General features: G+C 39.6%; 1 protein-coding gene across 3 annotated transcripts in view; it reads left to right on the top strand.

Moving 5' to 3' along the window:
- unc5a (unc-5 netrin receptor A) overlaps nt 1-22857 on the top strand; it is a 533124-nt gene that overhangs the window by 487275 nt on the left and 22992 nt on the right. For all 3 annotated transcript variants that reach the window (XM_062045710.1, XM_062045709.1, XM_062045708.1), the window contains one exon: nt 11062-11211. In XM_062045710.1, the coding sequence (XP_061901694.1) occupies nt 11062-11211 (150 nt within the window). The remainder of the gene's footprint in view (nt 1-11061; nt 11212-22857) is intronic.

The following is a 22857-nucleotide window of genomic DNA, read 5'->3' as shown; positions in this document are numbered from 1 at the left end:
GGCGGGAGCTGCCATGCAAGGCGCTAACCAGCAGCCATCAGAGGCAAAGGGTGAAGTGTCTTGCCCAAGGACACAACGGACGTGACTAGGAAGGTAGAAGGTGGGGATTGAACCAGTATATATCGGTATCGGTAATTAAGAGTTGGACAATATCGGAATATCGGATATCGGCAAAAGAGCCATTATCGGACATCTCTAGTTTTATCCCAATGCGGCCCCCGCGTCAAAAAAAGTTTGGGGGCCCCTGCTATAGAGATTGGCGCTTTCCATCATTTTCAGCAGACTGCTTTGCAAAATGACTAACCTCCCACCTTCCTCTCGCGCGAGATCCACCCAGGAACGGGGACATATGAATCCCTTCCATACTGTACCTGACGGATTTAAATGAAATAAAAAAAATCTTCAAATCCTAACAAAAGCCATGACCTCTCATTCAACCCTTTTTCGATTACGCATACTTCTAGACCTCCACCCCAGATCACACCTCACTCCTACCCACTTCTCCAAAGTGGGCTTGCTCAGGGTGGAGGACAGAGTAAAACAACTTGCACTGAGCCTAGTCTATAAAATCCTCTACATCTCCCTGATACCGAAGTACATGTCAAACTACTTCCATAACGTAAATGACCGCCATAACCACAACACCAGGGGGAGCTCCACTAACCACGTTAAACCCAGATTCCGATCTAACAAAGGTCTTAACTCATTCTCTTTCTATGCCACATCAATGTGGAATGCGCTCCCAACAGGTGTAAAAGGAAGGGCAACTCTATCCTCCTTCAAAACTGCACTAAAAGAACACCTTCAACCCTTGACTAACACCCTCCCCGCACCACATCCCACCTCCCCGGATTGTAAATAATCAAATGTAAATAATCAAATGTAGATACTTGTTCTTATGCTTTCTGATCTCTGTCTCTATGTCCACTACTTGCTGTACATATCCTACCAAGTCAGACTTACAATATCCATTTCTCTGATGATGCAATTGTTGATGACTGAAGTGCTGATATCAACCAAACCTATAACCACCCCGGATTGTAAATAATGTAAATAATTCAATGTATATGCTCTGATGATTAACTTGTGTGATGACTGTATTATGATGATAGTATATATGTGTACCATGAATCCATTTAAGTGGACCCCGACTTAAACAAGTTGAAAAACTTATTTGGGTGTTACCATTTAGTGGTCAATTGTACGGACTATGTACTGTACTGTACTGTGCAATCTACTAATAAAGTTTCAATCAATCAATCAATCGTGTGGCCTACCTGGTACGTGGCCCTAAGTGACGGCATGTTGTGTTCATGCCATGAGCCGGCCTGTGTGCGGGGTCAGGGTTACTCGGCTGAGCTCGCTTATCTCTGGAAGCACAATTTGGCCCCGGCTTTAGTGATTAATGTGTGATTTGATAAACTCATTAAAAAGCTTGCATTGTTTTCTCCCCGCAGAATGGGCAAATAACACGGTCAAATTTAGCCTCTCGTTTATTAGCTCCCTCGTACTGTCATTTGTTAACAGGATAATGGGGCGTAAAGAGGGCCATTATTCCGCCGGCCTGCAGCATATGCTGGCGTCCCGCGTACACAACACACGCCAGCCCAGCAGGGTGGCTTTCAAAGCAAGGACACAAAGGACGGGGGCTGTCCTTCAAGAAGCGCACGGTTCAGGCGGCCATGTTGTAGGCCTTGTTTGATCGTAATCCTGCTGCATCAGCAATGCACCTGACGCCGTTAGACAGGTGAGTTGCGTCCTGCTCGCCAGATAACCGCATCATTGGCATTCACGCCACCTTTTCCTGCTTGCAGACCTATAGATCTCCTAGTGTAGGTCAGAGACCTGATCAAAGTCCGCCGGCGCTGATCTGCAATGCTAATTACGTCGAGCAAATAATAGTGCTTAAGAAGTGTGTTAAATGAAGCCCTCATAATGCGCCTTTTGTCTGGGTAAGACACTGGTTAATAGCAGAGGGCTTTGAATTGTTAGGAGGTGACGCTGCCCCCTGTTATTAAGCCATTAGACCGCTGAGTAATGGTCTGACCTCCTCTGTCACGACAGAAAGTAGCAACATTCTTAAATATCTTCTGCTATTTGAGTTGGAGGAGTAAAGATGTGTGATAGACACCAAAGGGGGAAAGGAGGATTACTCATATTAACTAGGTGATTCAGCGCAAAGCAAACAGTGAAATTAAAACTGCACAAGTCAAACATCAGACTCATTCAGGGAGAGAGCGATCACTAAAGGAGGTATAAGATTCCCCGAAATATTATGAACATCTTCCTTGTTATGATTGGAACGAGGCCAGCTCATTGCAGGGAAAGAACTGAATGATTACCGTCCTCCACATTAATGAGACGTCTTTGCTGACATCTTAGCATGAGCAGCCATGCCGCTTATCCACCCACACGCCTCCATCGTTGTATTGTATTGTATTGTCGTTTTTATATATATATATGTGTGTGTGTGTGTGTGTGTGTGTGTGTGTGTGTGTGTGTGTGTGTGTGTGTGTGTGTGTGTGTGTGTGTGTGTGTGTGTGTGTGTGTGTGTGTGTGTGTGTGTGTGTGTGTGTGTATATATATGTGTATATACAGTATGTATATGCATATACAGTATATGTGTATGTATATATATATATGTATGTGTGTATATATAAGTATATGTGTGTGTATATATATATATATATATATATATATATATATATATATATATATATATATATATATACCGTATTTTTCGGACTATAAGTCGCAGTTTTTTTCATAGTTTGGCCGGGGGTGCGACTTATACTCAGGAGCGACTTATGTGTGAAATTATTAACACATTACCGTAAAATATCAAATATTATTATTTAGCTCATTCACATAAGAGACTAGACGTATAAGATTTCATGGGATTTAGCGATTAGGAGTGACAGATTGTTTGGTAAACGTATAGCATGTTCTATATGTTATGGTTATTTGAATGACTCTTACCATAATATGTTACGTTAACATACCAGGCACGTTCTCAGTTGGTTATTTATGCGTCATATAACGTACACTTATTCAGCCTGTTGTTCACTATTCTTTATTTATTTTAAATTGCCTTTCAAATGTCTATTCTTGGTGTTGGGTTTTATCAAATAAATGTCCCCAAAAAATGCGACTTATACTCCAGTGCGACTTATATATGTTTTTTTTCCTTCCTTGTTATGCATTTTCGGCAGGTGCGACTTATACTCCGGTACGACTTATACTCCGAAAAATACGGTACTGTGTATATATATATATATATATATATATATGTTTGTGTGTGTATATGTATGTGTGTGTATATATATATATATATATATATATATATATATATATATATATATATATATATATATATATATATATATATATATATATATATATATATATATATATATATATATATGTGTATATATATATCTATGTATATATAAATGTATATATGTATGTATGTGTATATATATGTGTGTGTGTGTATATATATATATATATATATATATATATATATATATATATATATATATATATATATATATATATATGTCTAAATGTTTTTTAATTGTAGCAACATGGTTGTTAACCTCCTTTTTGCAAAGCGGGCCTTGTTTTTATGGCAGTACATCAGTTACACGCGAGCATTTAAAGCAGAGGCATGATATCAGCTGTCTGTGGGAGGATGTGAACTCAACCTCTGTAAGAGTGGTAGCTTCTACCTTGCTAGCTAGCTAACAGGTGTGAGATGAAGTTGTGGGAAAAATAACTTTAGTATTTTCAGCCAGCTTAACGTTGTCTACATCAGTTCAAGCCCATTTAAAGCAGTGTCAATGTGCAATGCAATAAAAAATGCACAATAACGTGAATCAGACACTAGGCACCGACATCTATTAAATAGCCAACATGTGACTAATTAATCAATGATTAGAGTGCTAAAACTGCCAGGACTTAATCAATAGTCAATATACCAGTGTGCAGCTTTTTAAACACATCATCACAAAATGCTTCTTTTCTTTTTGACAAAGTAAAATTTGGTGTTTTGTTGTTTGTTTTTATTGCTGTTATTTTAACTGTTTTTTTTGACAATCAGGGTGATTCTTTTTTCTTTTTTTTAACACTTTGCCTTTCCTTTTTTTTATTGGACATCATAGAATAGAATAGAATAGAATAGAAAGTACTTTATTGATCCCTGGGGGAAATTCAGCACCACATGTAATAGTCATTTAAATTTTTGTAACAGCTGAATGAGCAGCACTGTTACAGTATGAATAAATATTTATGAATGAATTAGTCATCTTTGTTGTTCGTAAGCAAATGCCTACTGTATTTTTCGGAGTATAAATCGCTCCGGAGTATAAGTCTCACCGGCCGAAAATGCATAATAAAGAAGGAAAAAACATATATAAGTCGCACTGGAGTATATCGTAAGTCGCATTTTTGGGGGAAATTTATTTGATAAAAGCCAACACCAAGAATAGACATTTGAAAGGCAATTTAAAATAAATAAAGAATAGTGAACAACAGGCTGAATAAGTGTACGTTATATGACGCATAAATAACCAACTGAGAACGTGCCTGGTATGTTAACGTAACATATTATGGTAAGAGTCATTCAAATAACTATAACATATAGAACATGCTATATGTTTACCAAACAATCTGTCACTCCTAATCGCTAAATCCCATGAAATCTTATACGTCTAGTCTCTTACGTGAATGAGCTAAATTATATTATTTGATATTTTACGGTAATGTGTTAATAATTTCACACACAAGTTGCTCCTTAGTATAAGTCGCACCCCCGGCCAAACCATGAAAAAAACTGCGACTTATAGTCCGAAAAATACGGTAGTCATCTTTGTTGTTCGTAAGCAAATGCCTACATAATTCAAGTTGCATTTAAAAGTCGATGGAAAAATTTGAGCCAATAAATATGTGTACGCTGACTAGTCGAATAAAGCGCTAAGATAGTCAATGACTAGTCGACTATCAAAATGAGTGGTTAATTGCAGCCCTAATATATATTTACAACATATTTACACTTTATATTGTCTAAGTGTGCAGTTGTTTTTACTCTGAGACATTCAATTAATTAGCTGCGTTTTCATTGTGTTTTATTTTCCAAAATAAAAGCGATATTTCCAAAATTTTGACCAAGTGCAACTTGTTGGTGTTTCCATTCAAGGGTGTTTTGGGTCCATCCATCCCATTGTAATCCGCGTAAAATCTCGTACCGCGAGACTCCACTAAGAGAATGGGCGCTTTGCGATTCTGTGGTTTTGGAGCTGTGACTACAATTGCAGCCGCTGCTGTTGCCGTGGTTGTCAATAGAAGACGAAGGCAGCAGGTGTTCGCTCAAAGGCTATGTCTTTTTGTATGGCAGCGGTCATGGTTAAAGGTTTTTCGGGGAGAGAATTGTAAACAGGAATTCAGGGACACCTCATGTCTGGTGTATCTGTGACCTGTAAATGCAAAAAAAAAAAAAAGTGTTTCCATCATGCCTTTGCTACACACTTCAAAGAATAATTTCGCCACACCTAGTGTGTGTGTGACAATCATTGGTACTTTAACTTTAACTTAAATATAGAAACGTCCGAGGGCGTAAAAATGTTTTAGCGTTATTTGAGAGGTTTTTCGAATAATGGGTGTTTCTACAAGCTTCTCATTGCGATATTTAGGTTTTGTGTATTCCTAGAGGTGATGAAAACGCAGCTACAATTTGGCCCGCCGTGTAATTTCACTTGGCCCTTGAGGCGATATCAAATTAACACTAGAGCTGGCCGGCGGTGCCGCGGTAACACCGCATTCACCGCTAATTCTCATACTTGCCAACCCTCCCGGGAGACTCACAAATTTCAGTGTCCCTCACGGCCGCTTTTCATCCAGTCCAACGAGTGCTGGCCCAGTCACATAATATGTGCGGCTTCTGCACGCACACACAAGTGAATGCCATGCATACTTGAACAGCGATACAGGTCACACTGAGGGTGACCGTATAAACAACGTTAACACTGTTACAAATATACGCCACACTGAACCCACACCAAACAAGAATAACACACACATTTCGGGAGAACATCCGCACCGTAACACAACATAAACACAACAGAACAAATACCCAGAACCCTTTGCAGCACTAACTCTTCCGGGACGCTATAACTTTATGTGTTGAGATAATGGGGACGGGGCGCGTGTGTGTGTTTGTTTTCATGTGGCTTGAGTCAACATTAGCCGATAGCTTGGAGAATGAATGGAGAACGGATGCCAATGGCATGAAACATATCCCCGCGACGGGAGGAGAATCACTCGCGGCATTGGGGCAAGCAGAGCAGAGAGCGAGAGCGTTGTCGTTCACTGAGTGATTCATGTCATAGTTTGCGGACGACACCACCCTCATCGGGCTCATCTCGAATGGCGATGAGTCCGCCTACAGGAGAGAGGTGGACCGGCTGACGTCCTGGTGCAGCCTCAACAACCTGGAGCTGAACGCCCAGAAAACAGTGGAGATGATCATGGACTTCAGGAAAGTCACAGCCCCACCATCCCCCCTCACCCTGATTGACTCTCCCACCCCCGTCCCCATTGTGGACTCCTTACGTTTCTTGGGCACCATCATCACCCAGGACCTCAAGTGGGAGCTGACCATCAGCTCCCTCACCAAGAAGGCCCAGCAGAGGATGTACTTCCTGCGGCAGCTGAGGAAACTTAAGGTGCCGACCGAGATGCTGGTGCAGTTTTACTCAGCCATCATAGAGTCCATCCTGATCCTCCATCCATCACAGTGTGGTTCCCCGGCGCCACAGTCCAGGATAAGAATAGACTGCAACGCATCGTACGTGCTGCTGAGAAGGTGATTGGCTGCAAGCTCCCATCCCTCCAGGACTTGTTCTCCTCCAGGACCAGGAGGCGTGTGGGTCGGATCACAGCTGACTCTTCTCACCCTGGACACACACTATTCTCCCCTCTCCCCTCAGGCAGGAGACTACGCTCCATCCAGACCCACACCTCCCGCCACCTGAACAGTTTTTTCCCCTCGGCCATCAGGCAAATGAACAAGAACTCCTAACAGCAGCTCCTTGAATTCCTTGAATCCCTTCTAAGTCTATCTGATAGCTCAGTCACAGCTCTTTTTATACCAAATATGTGTTATATGTGTTTTATGTCGCACGTTTGCACCAAGAAAAATTCCTAGTTTGTGAACCCGTTCTCAAACAATGGCAATAACACTATTCTGATTCTGATTCTGATTCTGATGTCGTTAATCCGCGGTGAACGAATCGTTCGCTCAGTCCCTCCCCCCGCCCCCATGATGAGTAGCTGGCTGCGTCGTTCGCCGACGTCGAGGGTTCAGTGAGTCACAGAAATGCGCCAGTTCCACTCATACCGGCATGGTCGCGGCAGAGCTCAACTGAACTGAGAAAGGAACGATTCAGTTCATTAAGTGATTCGGTTCAGTACGTTCACTCAAAAGATTTGTTCGTTCGAACGAATCGTTTGCGGACGACACAACACTAGCTCTAGTGTTAATTTAATATCGCCTCACGGGCCAAGTGAAATTACACGGCGGGCCAAATTTGGCCCACGGGCCAGAGTTTGACACCCATGCCCTGGATGGACAGTTATTCGTCTTGTCGAGCTGGCCAGAGGCATTTCCTGTTGATTTTGGGTAAGCACTCCATTTACGTCGAAATAGCTTGGCTTCAAATTTCACATTTTGCAGCTTCGATTCCCTTTCAGCTCACTCTCTCGGCTTCCGTCTGCTCCAACGTTTCACTCTTCCTTCGTACTGGCTTCTAGAAGCAGTAGTTCATCCTCCAATTAATTCCGATTCAAACATTAAGGTTGTGAATCCTCATTTTTCCAAAACTAGTCGTCTTCGTTGTTTACCAAGTCTGCCATGATTAGAAGAAGCGTTTTGTATCCGGAAGTAAGAACACACTGGAAGTCAGATGTTTGTTGCTATGGAAACGGAAATCAACGCACATAAGAAATCAGTCCTGGAAATGATTAAAATGACCCGAATACGGTAAATATTGAACATATTACCGTATTTTTCGGAGTATAAGTCGCTCCGGAATATAAGTCGCACTGGCCGAAAATGCATAATAAAGAAGAAAAAAAAACATATATAAGTCGCACTACTATAAGTCGCATTTTTGGGGGAAATTTCTTTGATAAAACCCAACACCAAGAATAGACATTTGAAAGGCAATTTAAAATAAATAAAGAATAGTGAACAACAGACTGAATAAGTGTACGTTATATGAGGCATAAATAACCAACTGAGAACGTGCTTGGTATGTTAACGTAACATATTATGGTAAGAGTCATTCAAATAACTATAACATATAGAACATGCTATACGTTTACCAAACAATCTGTCACTCCTAATCGCTAAATCCCATGAAATCTTATACGTCTAGTCTCTTACGTGAATGAGCTAAATAATATTATTTGATATTTTACGGTAATGTGTTAATAATTTCACAAATAAATCGCTCCTGAGTATAAGTCGCACCCCCGGCCAAACTATGAAAAAAACTGTGACTTATAGTCCGAAAAATACGGTACATATTGTTATGAACATGTCTGTTACTACATGATATATACCTGTAGACTTGCGGTGTGTATACAAAATGTCGATGGAGTTTTAGAGGTCTTTGAAGGCTACAACGGTGACTCCTATTAGCCGCATCTTTCAAGCTTATTTATCATCCTTAAAATCCCCCCACAAAAAAAGATGTGTTCTTGTCTCTCATTATGATTATGAACGATAGGCACAATTTAAAAAAAAAAAATGCAGTTCCCCTTTAAAAATGTAGATAATTAATTGTCTCTCTTGGGACGGTACAGCTCGTTTGGTAGAACGGCCGTGCCAGCAACTTGAGGGTTGCAGGTTCGATCCCCGCTTCCGCTATCCTAGTCACTGCCGTTGTGTCCTTGGGCAAGACACTTTACCCACCTGCTCCCAGTGCCACCCACACTGGTTTAAATGTAATATTGGGTTTCACTATGTAAAGCGCTTTGAGTCACTTGAGAAAAAGCGCTATATAAATGTAGTCACTTCACAATTCACTTCTCCTGAGAAAAAGTGCTATATAAATATAATGCACTTCACTTTTTTTTTTTCTTTTCTTTTTTCAAATGGTGCCCTCGTGACGCTAAGCAGCCACATTTTTCATTCATTTCATTTATTCATTTATCTCAGGCAATGACGTGAAAATGATTCACAAAAGACATGTCGTGAACACAGTCGGACTCGTGCGGTGTTTCAATATTACGACAAGACTGAGTCACCAAAACACGGGGCTTCTTTGCTCGGGCATGCAAGTCGGCAGAATAACCCGCAGGCAAACGGACAGAAGCTTGTCGTGTGGCCGTACGATAACTGACAAAAGTCAGACCTTACGAAAATCAAACACCGAACATTATGAATGCAATTCTTGTGTTGGATTGAGCAGGTGTGCCTAATGTTATGACATGTGTGTGTGTGTGTGTGTGTGTGGGTAGCGCGCGTGTGTGTGTGAGGTGCGAGAGAGAGAGAGAGAGAGAGGTGCGTGCGAGAGAGAGAGAGAGAACGAGCGGGTGTTGTTGATATGACAGATGACAAAGATGTTTTGGCCTGGTTTTTACGGCAGAGAATGACCGGGTGTGTGTCTTTGGCATGATTGACCTCTGCTGCCTGACATCGATCATAAAACGTCTAATTATAAAATGAATAATTGTGGACTTCAGCTGACTTCCTAGGTCAGGGGTCGGCAACCCGCGGCTCTAGAGCCGCATGAGGCTCTTTAGCGCCGCCCTCGTGGCTCTCTGAAGCTTTTTCAAAAATGTATGAAAAATGGAAAAAAGATGAGGGGAAAAAATATATATTTTTTGTTTTAATATGGTTACTGCAGGAGGACAAACATGACACAAACCTCCCTAATTGTTATAAATCACACTGTTTGTATTAAACATGCTTCACTGATTCGAGTATTTGGCGAGCGCCGTTTTGTCCTACTAATTTTGGCGGTCCTTGAACTCACCTTAGTTTGTTTACAATGTATAACTTTCTCCGACTTTCTAGGACGTGTTTTATGCCACTTCTTTTTCTGTCTCATTTTGTCCGCCAAACTTTTAACGTTGTGCGTGAATACACAAAGGTGAGTTTTGTTGATGTTATTGACTTGTGTGGAGTGCTAATCAGACATATTTGGTCACTGCATGACTGCAAGCTAATCGATGCTAACATGCTATTTAGGCTAGCTATATGTACATATTGCATCATTATGCCTCATTTGTAGGTATATTTGAGCTCATTTAGTTTCCTTTAAGTCATCTTAATTCAATGTATATATCATGACACACTATCTGTTTGTAATATGGCTTCTAATTTGTTGCGGCTCCAGACAGATTTGTTTTTGTATTTTTGGTCCAATGTGGCTCTTTCAACATTTTGGGTTGCCGACCCCTGTCCTAGGTGGAGTCTCCAATTACCGAAACAAGCGTTGGCTTCTTCCAGACTCGATGCCTCTGACTTTGACGAGTGGACGAGCTGTCGGAATCCATCACCTGGTTCCAGATGGTCATTTTGATGGCAACAAACGGCGGCCCGAAGAAACCCCGCGGAGATGAAATTATTAAGCATGTCTCTACAAATCTTGTCCTGGCACGAAAGCAAAACTGGAATGAAGGCGCTTCGCCATGCGGCAACAATGAGCTGTTGACTAATGGCTTGTGCGCTCGTCACAGCCATGAAGTCCTGTGTGGCTGCTGTGTTCGCATGCTAATGCTGGAAGCGCACACACACACACACACAATCAACCTTGTGGCGACATCAAAGCGTTGTGCAGACAAGTGGGTGTTGCCCGCTGTGGCCGCATGCCGAGCTTCTATCCTTTTAAGACGTGCCGTTGTGTCGTGTGTGCGTCTCTCAGCGGGAATGACGACAAGCCTCATATTTACCGGTTCTCCCTTTTGTTCACTTAGTCATGTTTGAAAAAGTGCAGTTGTGTGTTTCTCCTCGGCGCTGGTAAACATGCCTCTCCCCCCCCCCCCCCCCATCAGGAGGTGATGCAGATGGAGAGGCAGCTCGGGGGTCGGCTGATTGACGAGCCTCACATGCTGCTCTTCAAAGACAGCTACCACAACCTGCGCCTGTCCATCCACGACATGCCCCAAGCCCACTGGAGGAGCAAGCTGCTAGCCGGCTACCAGGTGTGTAGTACGTGCAGAATGTTTAGTCAGAGTGCCAACTTCAACATAAATGAACACTCAAGTCACTCACTTGAAGGAAATGAAGTTTCTGCTTTATCATCCCCCACCAGCAGCTTTCACCTTAAACATGCAAATTATTCCATATTGCATTATGTAAATAGCACAAGCCTTAAATTGCATAAATCACACTTGCTGGCCATAAACACTTTTGCTTCCTTACCCTGTTTTACTTTTCAAGGCATTAGCCTTTCCCTGAGTCATAAGGAGAAGTCTCACTAGGACACATCACTGTTATGCTCCTTCAATGATTCAGAGTTTCACTTTTTATCTGAGTTTTTGGAGTGCGTATCCTGTATTAAAAACGGGTTGTCCTCAAATTTCCTCCAGATGAATTCAAACAAAACAAAAACTCTGATAATTGCTCCCGATAAAAAGATCCCCCTGATCAAGAACTCCCTTGGTGCTCTGGGTGCGTCTGTTAAAGGCCTACTGAAAGCCACTACTACCGACCACGCAGTCTGATAGTTTATATATCAATGATGAAATCTTAACATTGCAACACGTGCCAATACGGCCGGGTTAACTTATAAAGTGCAATTTTAAATTTCCCGCGAAACTTCCGGTTGAAAACGTCTATGTATGATGACGTTTGCACGTGACGTCGATGGTTGAAACGGAAGTATTCGGACACATTGTATCCCAATACAAACAGCTCTGTTTTCATCGCAAAATTCCACAGTATTCTGGACATCTGTGTTGGTGAATCTTTTGCAATTTGTTTAATGAACAATGAAGACTGCAAAGAAGAAAGCTGTAGGTGGGATCGGTGTATTAGCGGTTGGCTGCAGCAACACAACCAGGAGGACTTTGACTTGGATAGCAGACGCGCTATCCGACGCTAGCCGCCGACCGCATCGATGATCAGGTGAAGTCTTTCGTCGCGCCGTCGATCGCTGGAACGCAGGTGAGCACGGGTGTTAATGAGCAGATGAGGGCTGGCGTAGGTGGAGCGCTAATGTTTTTATCATAGCTCTGACGAGGTCCCGTAGCTAAGTTAGCTTCAATGGCGTCCTTAGCAACAGCATTGCTAGGCTTCGACAGGCGGCACAGCATTAACCGTGTGGTTACAGGTCCAGTGTTTGGTTCGGTGTCTCCTGATAGTAGTATTGTTGATCTTCTGTCTATCCTTCCAGTCAGGGGCTTATTTATTTTGTTTCTATCTGCATTTAAGCACGATGCTATCACATTAGCTCCGTAGCTAAAGTGCTTCACCGATGTATTGTCGTGGAGATAAAAGTCACTGTGAATGTCCATTTCGCTTTCTCGACTCTCATTTTCAAGAGGATATAGTATCCGACATGGTTTAAAATACAAATCCGTGATCCACAATAGAAAAAGGAGAGAGTGTGGAATCCAATGAGCCCTTTTACCTAAGTTACGGTCAGAGCGAAAAAAGATACGTCCTGCACTGCACTCTAGTCCTTCACTCTCACGTTCCTCATCCACAAATCTTTTATCCTCGCTCAAATTAATGGGGTAATCGTCGCTTTCTCTGTCCGAATCGCTCTCGCTGCTGGTGTAAACAATGGGGAAATGTGAGGAGCCCTTCAACCTGTGACGTCACGCTACTTCCGGTACAGGCAAGGCTTTTTTAATCAGCGACCAAAAGTTGCGAACTTTATCGTTGATGTTCTCTACTAAATCCTTTCAGCAAAAATATGCCAATATCGCGAAATGATCAAGTATGACACATAGAATGGATCTGCTATCCCCGTTTAAATAAAAAAAATTCATTTCAGTAGGCCTTTAAAAGCAGCCTCAGAAACCTTGGGGTTGTGTTGGATCAGTCCATGTCTTTGGAGGGTCACTGACCAAAAACTGTTTTTATCATCTCAGAAATATTTCTAAAGTGAGAAATTTGTTGTCAAAATTGGATCTCGAAATGATTATTCACGCGTTCATTTCGTCTCGTATTGACTATTGCAATTCTCTTTTCACTCTCTTCAACAAGTCGACGCTAAAGAGACTTCAGACTGAACAAAATGCGGCTGCCAGACTTTTGACCGGTGCACCCAGAGCAGCCCATATCACCCCCGTTTTATCCAGTCTTCATTGGCTTCCAGTTAAATTCCGCATTGAGTTTAAGATTTTAGTTCTGACATTCCGTGCGTTGCATGGTGGGGCCACTCAGTACATCACTGACTTGCTATGCCCATACTTGCCAACCCTCCCGGATTTTCCGGGAGACTCCCGGAATTCAGCGCCTCTCCCGAAAACCTCCCGGAAGAAATTTTCTCCCGAAAATCTCCCGGAATTCAACCGGAGCTGGAGGCCACGCCCCCTCCAGCTCCATGCAGACCTGAGTGGGGACAGCGGCGACAGTCTGTTTTCACGTCCGCTTTCCCACAATATAAACAGCGTGCCTGCCCAATCACGTTATACTGTAACTGTAGAATGATCGAGGGCGAGTTCTTGTTTTCTTATGTGGGTTTATTGTTAGGCAGTTTCATTAACGTCCTCCCAGCGCCGTAACAACACACAACAACAGCAGTCACGTTTCCGTCTACCGTAAAGCAGTTTGTCTGCCGTAAACAGCAGTGTTGTGACACTCTTAAACAGGACAATACTGCCATCTACTGGATAGCCTCCGGGACACTGAAATTCAAGTATTTATTTTATTTATATGTATAATAAAATATATATATATATATATATATATATATATATATATATATATATATATATATATATATATATATATATATATATATATATATATATATAGCTAGAATTCACTGAAAGTCAAGTATTTCATACATATATATATATATATATATATATATATATATATATATATATATATATATATATATATATATATATATATATATATATATATATATATATATATATATATATATATATATATATATATGAAATACTCGAGTTGGTGAATTCTAGCTGTAAATATACTCCTCCCCTCTTAACCACGTCCCCTGCCCCACCCCCAACCATTTTCAAACCTTAACAAAATATATGGATTTTTTTTTATTTACTTTTAGGGCTCCCAGGGACTATAAAGGGTCTCAGTCATTAAACTGTTAAAAATAAGTCAAATTATTTTTATTTTTTTTAATTTAACGCTTACAGTAAATCTCTATATCAACTTGAGGTTGATATAAAGTTTAAAAAAAAAAGGTTTTCTTTCAAAGACAACTTTGTTTTTTATAGTAAAACTGAAATATGCAGTATTTAGTAATTAGAGCCTTAAAAGATCAATAATGCAGGACACCACTGATTTTAATTCTTTAATATTTTTGAGTAATCACAGTGAAAAGTTAAATAAAATCCTACTAAATATATTTGGGATCCAAAAGGTCCCCCACTCATAGAGTGATACATTTGTATTAGTTTTTTTTTACTTTTAACACTTAAATTACGAGATCAACTTCAGATATATCTGTCGATTTTACGTTTGAACTATTATTTTGTTTGTTTTATGCTCTTCTGTCGAATTAAACTTTGATGTTTTTATATGGCAACCACACAATATATGCAATATTTTTTCCACATAAAACATTTTAAAGTGATATTTTTTAACTAATAATTCATTATAACATAGATTTTTAGTCTTTTTTTTTTTTTTTTAGCAATGGCAAAAAAAAGAAAAAGAAACAAAGACAAAAGAAAAAAAACAGCCTGCATGGCAGCTTTGTGTCAACATTGCAACTTTTTCTTGTTAGATTTCACCTCATTCCACTTTTTTAAAATGTTTTTTTTAATTTTTGCAATATTATCAATTTTGCAATTTTTGCAGAATGTGTGGCGGGCCGGTAAACAATTAGCTGCGGGCCGCAAATGGCCCCCGGGCCGCACTTTGGACACCCCTGATCTAAGTCGACAGGATCATCAAGTGTCGCTATTATTTCATACAAAGTCTCCACTTAAGATGGCAACAACATACTGAACATGTTAGAACACTTTTGTCGACACACAATGTCGATGTGAAATCTGTCCGTTTATGTTGACATTGTAGTTGTAGTATTGGGAGCCTCATCATTATCACGGGGATGTTTTTGCAAAAGCAGATTTGTGTTCATGTCAAAATCAATTAAAACAGATAAAGAAGGGTATGAAAAGAACTGCTACACACATTCAAAGTGCCAGCAGAGGACTAAAGGTCATTTCTCCTTCCGCAGTAGACTTGTCAGCCGTTCTTTCATCCCCCTTTCAGCAAACAATCAATATTATCAAAAAAGGCACCCATTAAAAATATGCACGAATGAAAGAAAAATATGGTTATGGTTATGATTAATTTGTTTTAGACATGTTTTAAAAGATCCATTAAGGAACATCTTGTGGTTACATTTGCACATTTCAACATATCTGAAAAGGAGTAGGAAGAATCAAAGCTGATATTTCAACAAAAAGTTGTGACTGTTATTCTCGTTATGTCTTTGGCAAAATTAAATGGATATTGTTGGGTACGTCAACAACTATCTTCTTTAGACAGTCATTGACTTTTGAATAATTATTTAACTGACACCCTGCTAAGATGTTTTACTTGATGGCAGCCATGTTTTTAACCAATATTGATTGAATTTTACAGAAATGTGCTTAGAGCTGGCCGATCATATAACAAGTACTGATATGTATCACAATTTTAAAAAATAATCACTATTTTTCTCATGTTTATATGTTACATTGCTAATAAGTAAAATGTGAATACATAAAAATATGTATTTTTTTATCCGAAGATAACAGCGTCCATGTACAGTATCTTACTGTCATGTCTGTTTATCATGTTTTTGTTTTGGCCATGTGCTGCTTGGTTTTTGGACTCTTTTTTTAGTTCCTGGTTTCACTTCCTTGTTTGGTTTCCATGGTCACCCATTAGTTTTCACCTGTCATGTCACGCACCTGTTTCACGTTTTGAGTCCACGCACCTGTTCTCACTGATCATGTCACTATTTAAATCTGTCATTTCCTGTTGGTCTTTCTGGCGACATCACTCTGTTCACCTCTGCGCACTTCATGCCTTGTCAAGTAAGTTTTTTCTATTCATGCCACAGTTAGCGACTTTTGTTCATGTCCTTAGTTTTTTGCCCACGTGCAAGTTTTTGTTTCATAGTCAAGTTTGTACCTCCGCCTTGTGCGCGCCTTTAGTTTGTTCTTTTTGTTATAGTAACAAATAAATATGTCCTTACCTTCAAGCCATGTCCGCTCCAACTTTTATTGCATTTCGGAAAAACAAACCCGCCATAGTCCACATCTTGACACTTACTCTATTATATTTACCCGCACTGCCAATACAATTTCACAAATGTCATTATGCTCACAGCTTGTTATCTCTACAGCCATGTAATGATTAATAAAGCTATTATTAGTGTATAGTGGAAGACTGGAGTGTCAAACACGGCTGCCTCATACACGTACACACACGTAACGTGTGCGACATACACAAATGTAGTTCCAGACATTTTATACAAATTGTAACATTAGCTAATGTTTTAAACCTTATTTAACGACAAAACATGAAGTTATTTACTTACAAATGTTTAATTTTGCTCAATTTGGCCTTATGGTACACACAAGCCTTTAGAACAACATTCTTCTCCGTTTTTAACGTGCTCTAATTTTAAATATAATATACACACTATTGTACATGTAATATGCATACTTGCCAACCCTCCCGAATTTTCCGGGAGACTCCAGAATTTCAGTGCCCCTCCCGAAAATCTCCCAGGGCAACCATTTTCCCAAATTTCTCCCGATTTCCGCCCGGACAACCTGCCTTAAAGGCACTGCCTTTAGCGTCTTCTACATTCTGTCGTCACGTCCGCTTTTCCTCCATACAAACAGCGTGCCGTCCCAGTCGCATAATATATGCGGCTTTTACACACACACACACACATACACGTTTTAATCCAAGGAATACTTGATCAACAGCCATACAGGTCACACTGAGGGTAGCCGTATAAACAACTTTGACACTGTTACAAATATGTGCCACACTGTGAACCCACACCAAACAAGAATGACAAACACATTTTGGGAGAACATCCGCGCCTTAACACAACATAAACACAACAGAACAAATACCCAGAAGCCCTTGCAGCACTAACTCTTCCGGGACGTTACAATATACACCCCCCCCCCCCCCCCCCCCGCTACCACCAAACCCTGGCCCCCCAACCCCGCCCATCTCCCGAATTCGGAGGTCTCAAGGTTGGTATGGTAATATGTAGGGATGTCCGATAATGGCTTTTTGCCGATATCCGATATGCCGATATTGTCCAACTCTTTAATTACTGATACCGATATCAACCGATACCGATATCAACCGATGTATACAGTCGTGGAATTAACACATTATTATGCCTAATTTGGACAACCAGGTATGGTGAAGATAAGGTACTTTTTAAAAAAATGAATCAAATAAAATAAGATAAATAAATTAAAAACATTTTCTTGAATAAAAAAGAAAGTAAAACAATATAAAAACAGTTACATAGAAACTAGTAATTAATGAAAATTTGTAAAATTAACTGTTAAAGGTTAGTATTATTAGTGGACCAGCAGCACGCACAATCATGTGTGCTTACGGACTGTATCCCTTGCAGACTGTATTGATCTATATTGATATATAATGTAGGAACCAGAATATTAATAACAGAAAGAAACAACCCTTTTGTGTGAATGAGTGTGAATGAGTGTAAATGGGGGAGGGAGGTTTTTTGGGTTGGTGCACTAATTGTAAGTGTATCTTGTGTTTTTTATGTGGATTTAATAAAAATAAAAAATAAAATTTAAAAATACCCGATACTGATAATAAAAAAAACGATACCGATAATTTCCGATATTACATTTTAACGCATTTATCGGCCGATAATAGCGGCAGACCGATATTATCGGACATCTCTAGTAATATGTCACTATATTAATGCACATATGGTATATGTTGGGCAAAAAGTTACCCCATTTCTCCATAGATCGTATAATAGATGCACGTTACGCTAAGAAAAGAAGCATTTTCTAATCCACGCTAAAAACAAGACAACATTCATACTTATGCAATCCATAAACTAAATTTCTAACATGCCTAGGGATGGGCACCGAATCCGGTACTTTTTTGGCACCGATCGAATCCCACCAGTCCTACTTAGAACCGATTCACATAAAATCCAACACTGCCGCTTTTCAGTACCTGGGATGCACGTGATGTCACGTCTAGTTGCAGACTCAGACTCTAACTAGGGATCACTGATGCCGGTAGCGCGTTACTGAGTAACGCGTTAGTCTACACTGCAAAAAGTCGGTGTTCAAAAACAAGAAAAAAATAAATAACAAATTAGGGGTATTTTATTTGAACTAAGCAAAATTATCTGCCAATAGAACAAGAAAATTCGGCTTGTCAAGACTTTCCAAAACAAGTAAAATTATCTAACCTCAATGAACCCACAAATACCTTAACATAAGTATATTCTCACTAATAACAAGTGCACTTTTCTTGGTAGAAAAAATTAGACCTTTTTGCTCAATATGTTGAAAAATATTCTTAAATTAAGTAAATACTAGTGCCATTATCTTGACATAATGATATGCGCTCGGCATCATGATTTTTTTTTCGTGCTTGAAATAAGAAACTAGTACTTTAAAAAATAGTTTTATACTTGTGAGTGTTGATGACGCAGCTTTGCAACAGTTGATATTCCAGTTTCAAGCATGTTTTACTCAATATAGGTCATCAAATCTCAGCTGCAAGCTGTAATATCTTACTGAGATCATTTAGGACCAAAACACTTAAAACAAGTAAAACACTCTAACATAAAATCTGCTTAGTGAGAAGAATTATCTTATCAGACAGAAAAAAAGCAAATATCACCCTTATTTGAGATATTTAATCTTACTTAGATTTCAGTTTTTGCAGTGTAATATGACGTCTTTTTTCATTAACGACAAATCTAACGCGTTACTATTTCCAAACCAGTAGTCAGATTAAAGTTTATTGAATCCAAGTCACTGTGCGTTACTATTAATTTTTTTTTTTTAGTTTTCCCTCGTAAAAAGATATTTTATTTCTTCTTGCGATCTTGGAAAGTGACGTCACGTAAGCGACAAGTCACGTTTTTAGCATGAGGATAACACGTGTGCGACACCAATACAGAAATACAGTCATTATTTCAAGTTTCTGTCCGTTAAAGACAGCGATATAAAGGTTCACTGTACACTCTGTGTACACTCTGTCCTGCACTGCAAAAACTGAAATCTAAGTAAGATGAAATATCTCAAATAAGGGTGATATTTGCTTATTTTTCTGTCTGATAAGATAATTCTTCTCACTAAGCAGATTTTATGTTAGAGTGTTTTACTTGTTTTAAGTGTTTTGGTCCTAAATGATCTCAGTAAGATATTACAGCTTGTAGCTGAGATTTTATGACCTATATTGAGTAAAACATGCTTGAAACTAAAATATCAACTGTTGCAAAGCTGTGTCATCAACACTCACAAGTATAAAACTACTTTTTTAAAGTAATAATTTCTTACTTCAAGCATGAAAAACAAAATCATGATTTTGACACAATAGTGTCTCATAATTAAAACAGATGACAGCCAGATGGACTTTGCTGTTTTATTTTCAATGAAACAATAGAGAACACATACTCATAGTAGTACAGTTGGCACAGTACAGTAAACTGACAGTTAATATTTAAACATTTAACATGTGACATTTCTAACAATTTTGAACAGAAATAGTTCATGCACATTCAGATAAATTCTTCAAAATTACAATAAAAAAAAATTGGGCCGGGGGCTGGGCTGTATATATGCGCACTAATTGACTGAAAGAGCACGCACTTGGCGTGATGATGTCATGTTATCGATGGAAAAATGCATTTTTAGACAATATGATTTGCCTGAGCGGCTAGGAGACCCCGAGAGTAACAAGCGGTTGCCTTGTTGCCTTTCCATTAAGAACAATAAACTAGTTTTTAGTATAAGTTTGCTGGTTTCTAGAAATGTAATGCCGAGGGCATATCATTATGTCGTTATAATGGCACTAGCATTTAAGAGTATTTTTCAACATATTGAGCAAAAAGGTCTTTTTTTTTCTACCAAGAAAAGTGCACTTGTTATTAGTGAGAATATACTTATTTTAAGGTATTTTAGGGTTCATTGAAGTTAGCTAATTTTACTTGTTTTGGAAAGTCTTGACAAGCCGAATTTTCTTGTTCTATTGGCAGAGAATTTTGCTTAGTTCAAATAGATACCCAAATTTTTGTTTTGTTTTTTCTTGTTTTTGAACACTGACTTTTTGCAATGTATCCACCTTCAAAAACACAACTTCAAATTTGAAAAAACATTTGGAGGTCACGGCACAATCAAACTAAGAGTGAAAGTCCCACCAGGTGGCGCGAAGGAGAGAGCTGTGACTGATACAGCCGGCTCCCCTACCACCCAAAAAACAGAAGCTGGACTTCCGTGCAAAAGCGTGAAGTGGGGTGGGGAGTTAAAGAAGTTGGTCGGGCAGTACGTTGTCGAGGAAATGCTGCCCTAAAGCACAGTTGACTCGCCCTCGTTTCGTGACATAATAAATAAGATCCCCACTACGATCAACGCGGAGTTGCCTCACAGAAACATCCTTTTCGTCTTACCAGGAGATGGAGTATGCACAGATGGAGAGCAACATGAACCCCGCACTGAATGAGGAATAGACTTTCTGACAAGAGGTTTGAGAGGCTTTTGTTAATGAGGTCCCACCACCGGTTTACTGGCCCCACGCCACTGTTTGACTCATTACTTGATTATAACATTATAACCACACCTGGCTGCTCTGATGTTGTGAACCGGTTCAAAAACAAAGAATTTATGTCAACTGCAGTAAAGAAAAACTGTCATTTGTTTTAAATAGATAAAACAAGTATTTATGTGCAGTAGGATTGTACGGTATACCGGTATTAGTATATACCGTGATACTAATTAATCATTTTCAGTACTATATCGTCTCTGAAACGTACCGGTCACGCACACCCTCTGCATTTGACCCATCCCCTTGTTCCACCCCCTGGGAGGTGAGGGGAGTAGTGAGCAGCAGCGGTGGCCGCGCTCGGGAATCATTTTGGGGATTTGGTGGTTGCGGCGCGTCTTTATGTTACGACATTCTCTGTACGTGTTTGAGGCTAGCAGTTAGCACTTGAAGTAGCTGTAGAGTCGTGAGTAAAATAGCATGTTAAGACAACAACTGGATCCCTTTTATTGTCACATGGAGACATGACACTCCAGACCATACTTTCGTTTTTGCTCGTCTCGTTTTCAAGCAACAAACTCAACAGCATATAACGCTACGTCTGTACACGTTGAATGGGGGAGCAAGACAAATCACTTCATTCCGAGACTATTATATTTACCGTATTTTTCGGACTATAAATCGCTCCGGAGTATAAGTCGCACCGGCCGAAAATGCACAATAAAGAAGGAAAAAAACAAATATAAGTCGCACTGGAGTATAAGTCGCATTTTTTGGGGAAATTTATTTGATAAAACCCAACACCAAGAATAGACATTTGAAAGGCAATTTAAAATAAATAAAGAATAGTGAACAACAGGCTGAATAAGTGTACGTTATATGACGCATAAATAACCAACTGAGAATGTGGTATGTTAACGTAACATATTATGGTAAGAGTCATTCAAATAACTATAACATATAGAACATGCTATACGTTTACCAAACAATCTGTCACTCCTAATCGCTAAATCCCATGAAATCTTATACGGCTAGTACAGTGGTTCTTAACCTTGTTGGAGGTACCGAACCCCACCAGTTTCATATGCGCATTCACCGAACCCTTCTTTAGTAGAAAAAATAAAATGTTTTTTTTTTCAAATTCAAGACAAAGTTATATGTTTTTGGTAACACTTTAGTATGGGGAACATATTCTAAGTAACAAAGACTTAATTTAGAGTTATTTGGACACTAGGGGAACATATTCTACGTAATAAAGACTTAATTTAGAGTTATTTGGTTAGGGTTAGGGTCAGGGTTACAGGGTTAGAAGGTTAGGGTTATAATAAGGCCATGCCGAATAAGGCATTAATAAGTACTTAATAATGACTAGTTAAGAGCCAATATGTTACTAATTTGCATGTTAATAAGCAACTAATTAATGGTGAATATGTTCCCCATACTAAAGTGTTACCATGTTTTTTTTTACTGGTGCACAAAATGAACCGTGCATGAACATCACCTTGTTCAAAGAACAAAACCAACACAGTGCATAAACTCACAACAAATTACACACCTGCAAACCAGTCAGCTGTTGTCGTATCCGTAATATGCCGATAGGGAGAAGTTTGTATTTACACGATGAGTCGGGTGTGTCTTGACCTCTGCCGAACCCCTGAGGCAGACTCACCGAACCCCTAGGGTTCGATCGAACCCAGGTTAAGAACCACCGGTCTAGTCTCTTACGTGAATGAGCTAAATAATATTATTTGATATTTTACAGTAATGTGTTAATAATTTCACACATAAGTCGCTCCTGAGTATAAGTCGCACCCCCGGCCAAACTATGAAAAAAACTGCGACTTTTAGTCCGAAAAATACGGTAGTATAGCTGACATCAAAGACATGCACAGTAAGCA

This window comes from Entelurus aequoreus, linkage group LG04, assembly GCF_033978785.1.
Source record: "Entelurus aequoreus isolate RoL-2023_Sb linkage group LG04, RoL_Eaeq_v1.1, whole genome shotgun sequence".
NCBI lineage: Eukaryota > Metazoa > Chordata > Actinopteri > Syngnathiformes > Syngnathidae > Entelurus > Entelurus aequoreus.
Note: the sequence above shows the minus strand (reverse complement) of the source record. Positions and strands in the feature narration are given on the sequence as shown.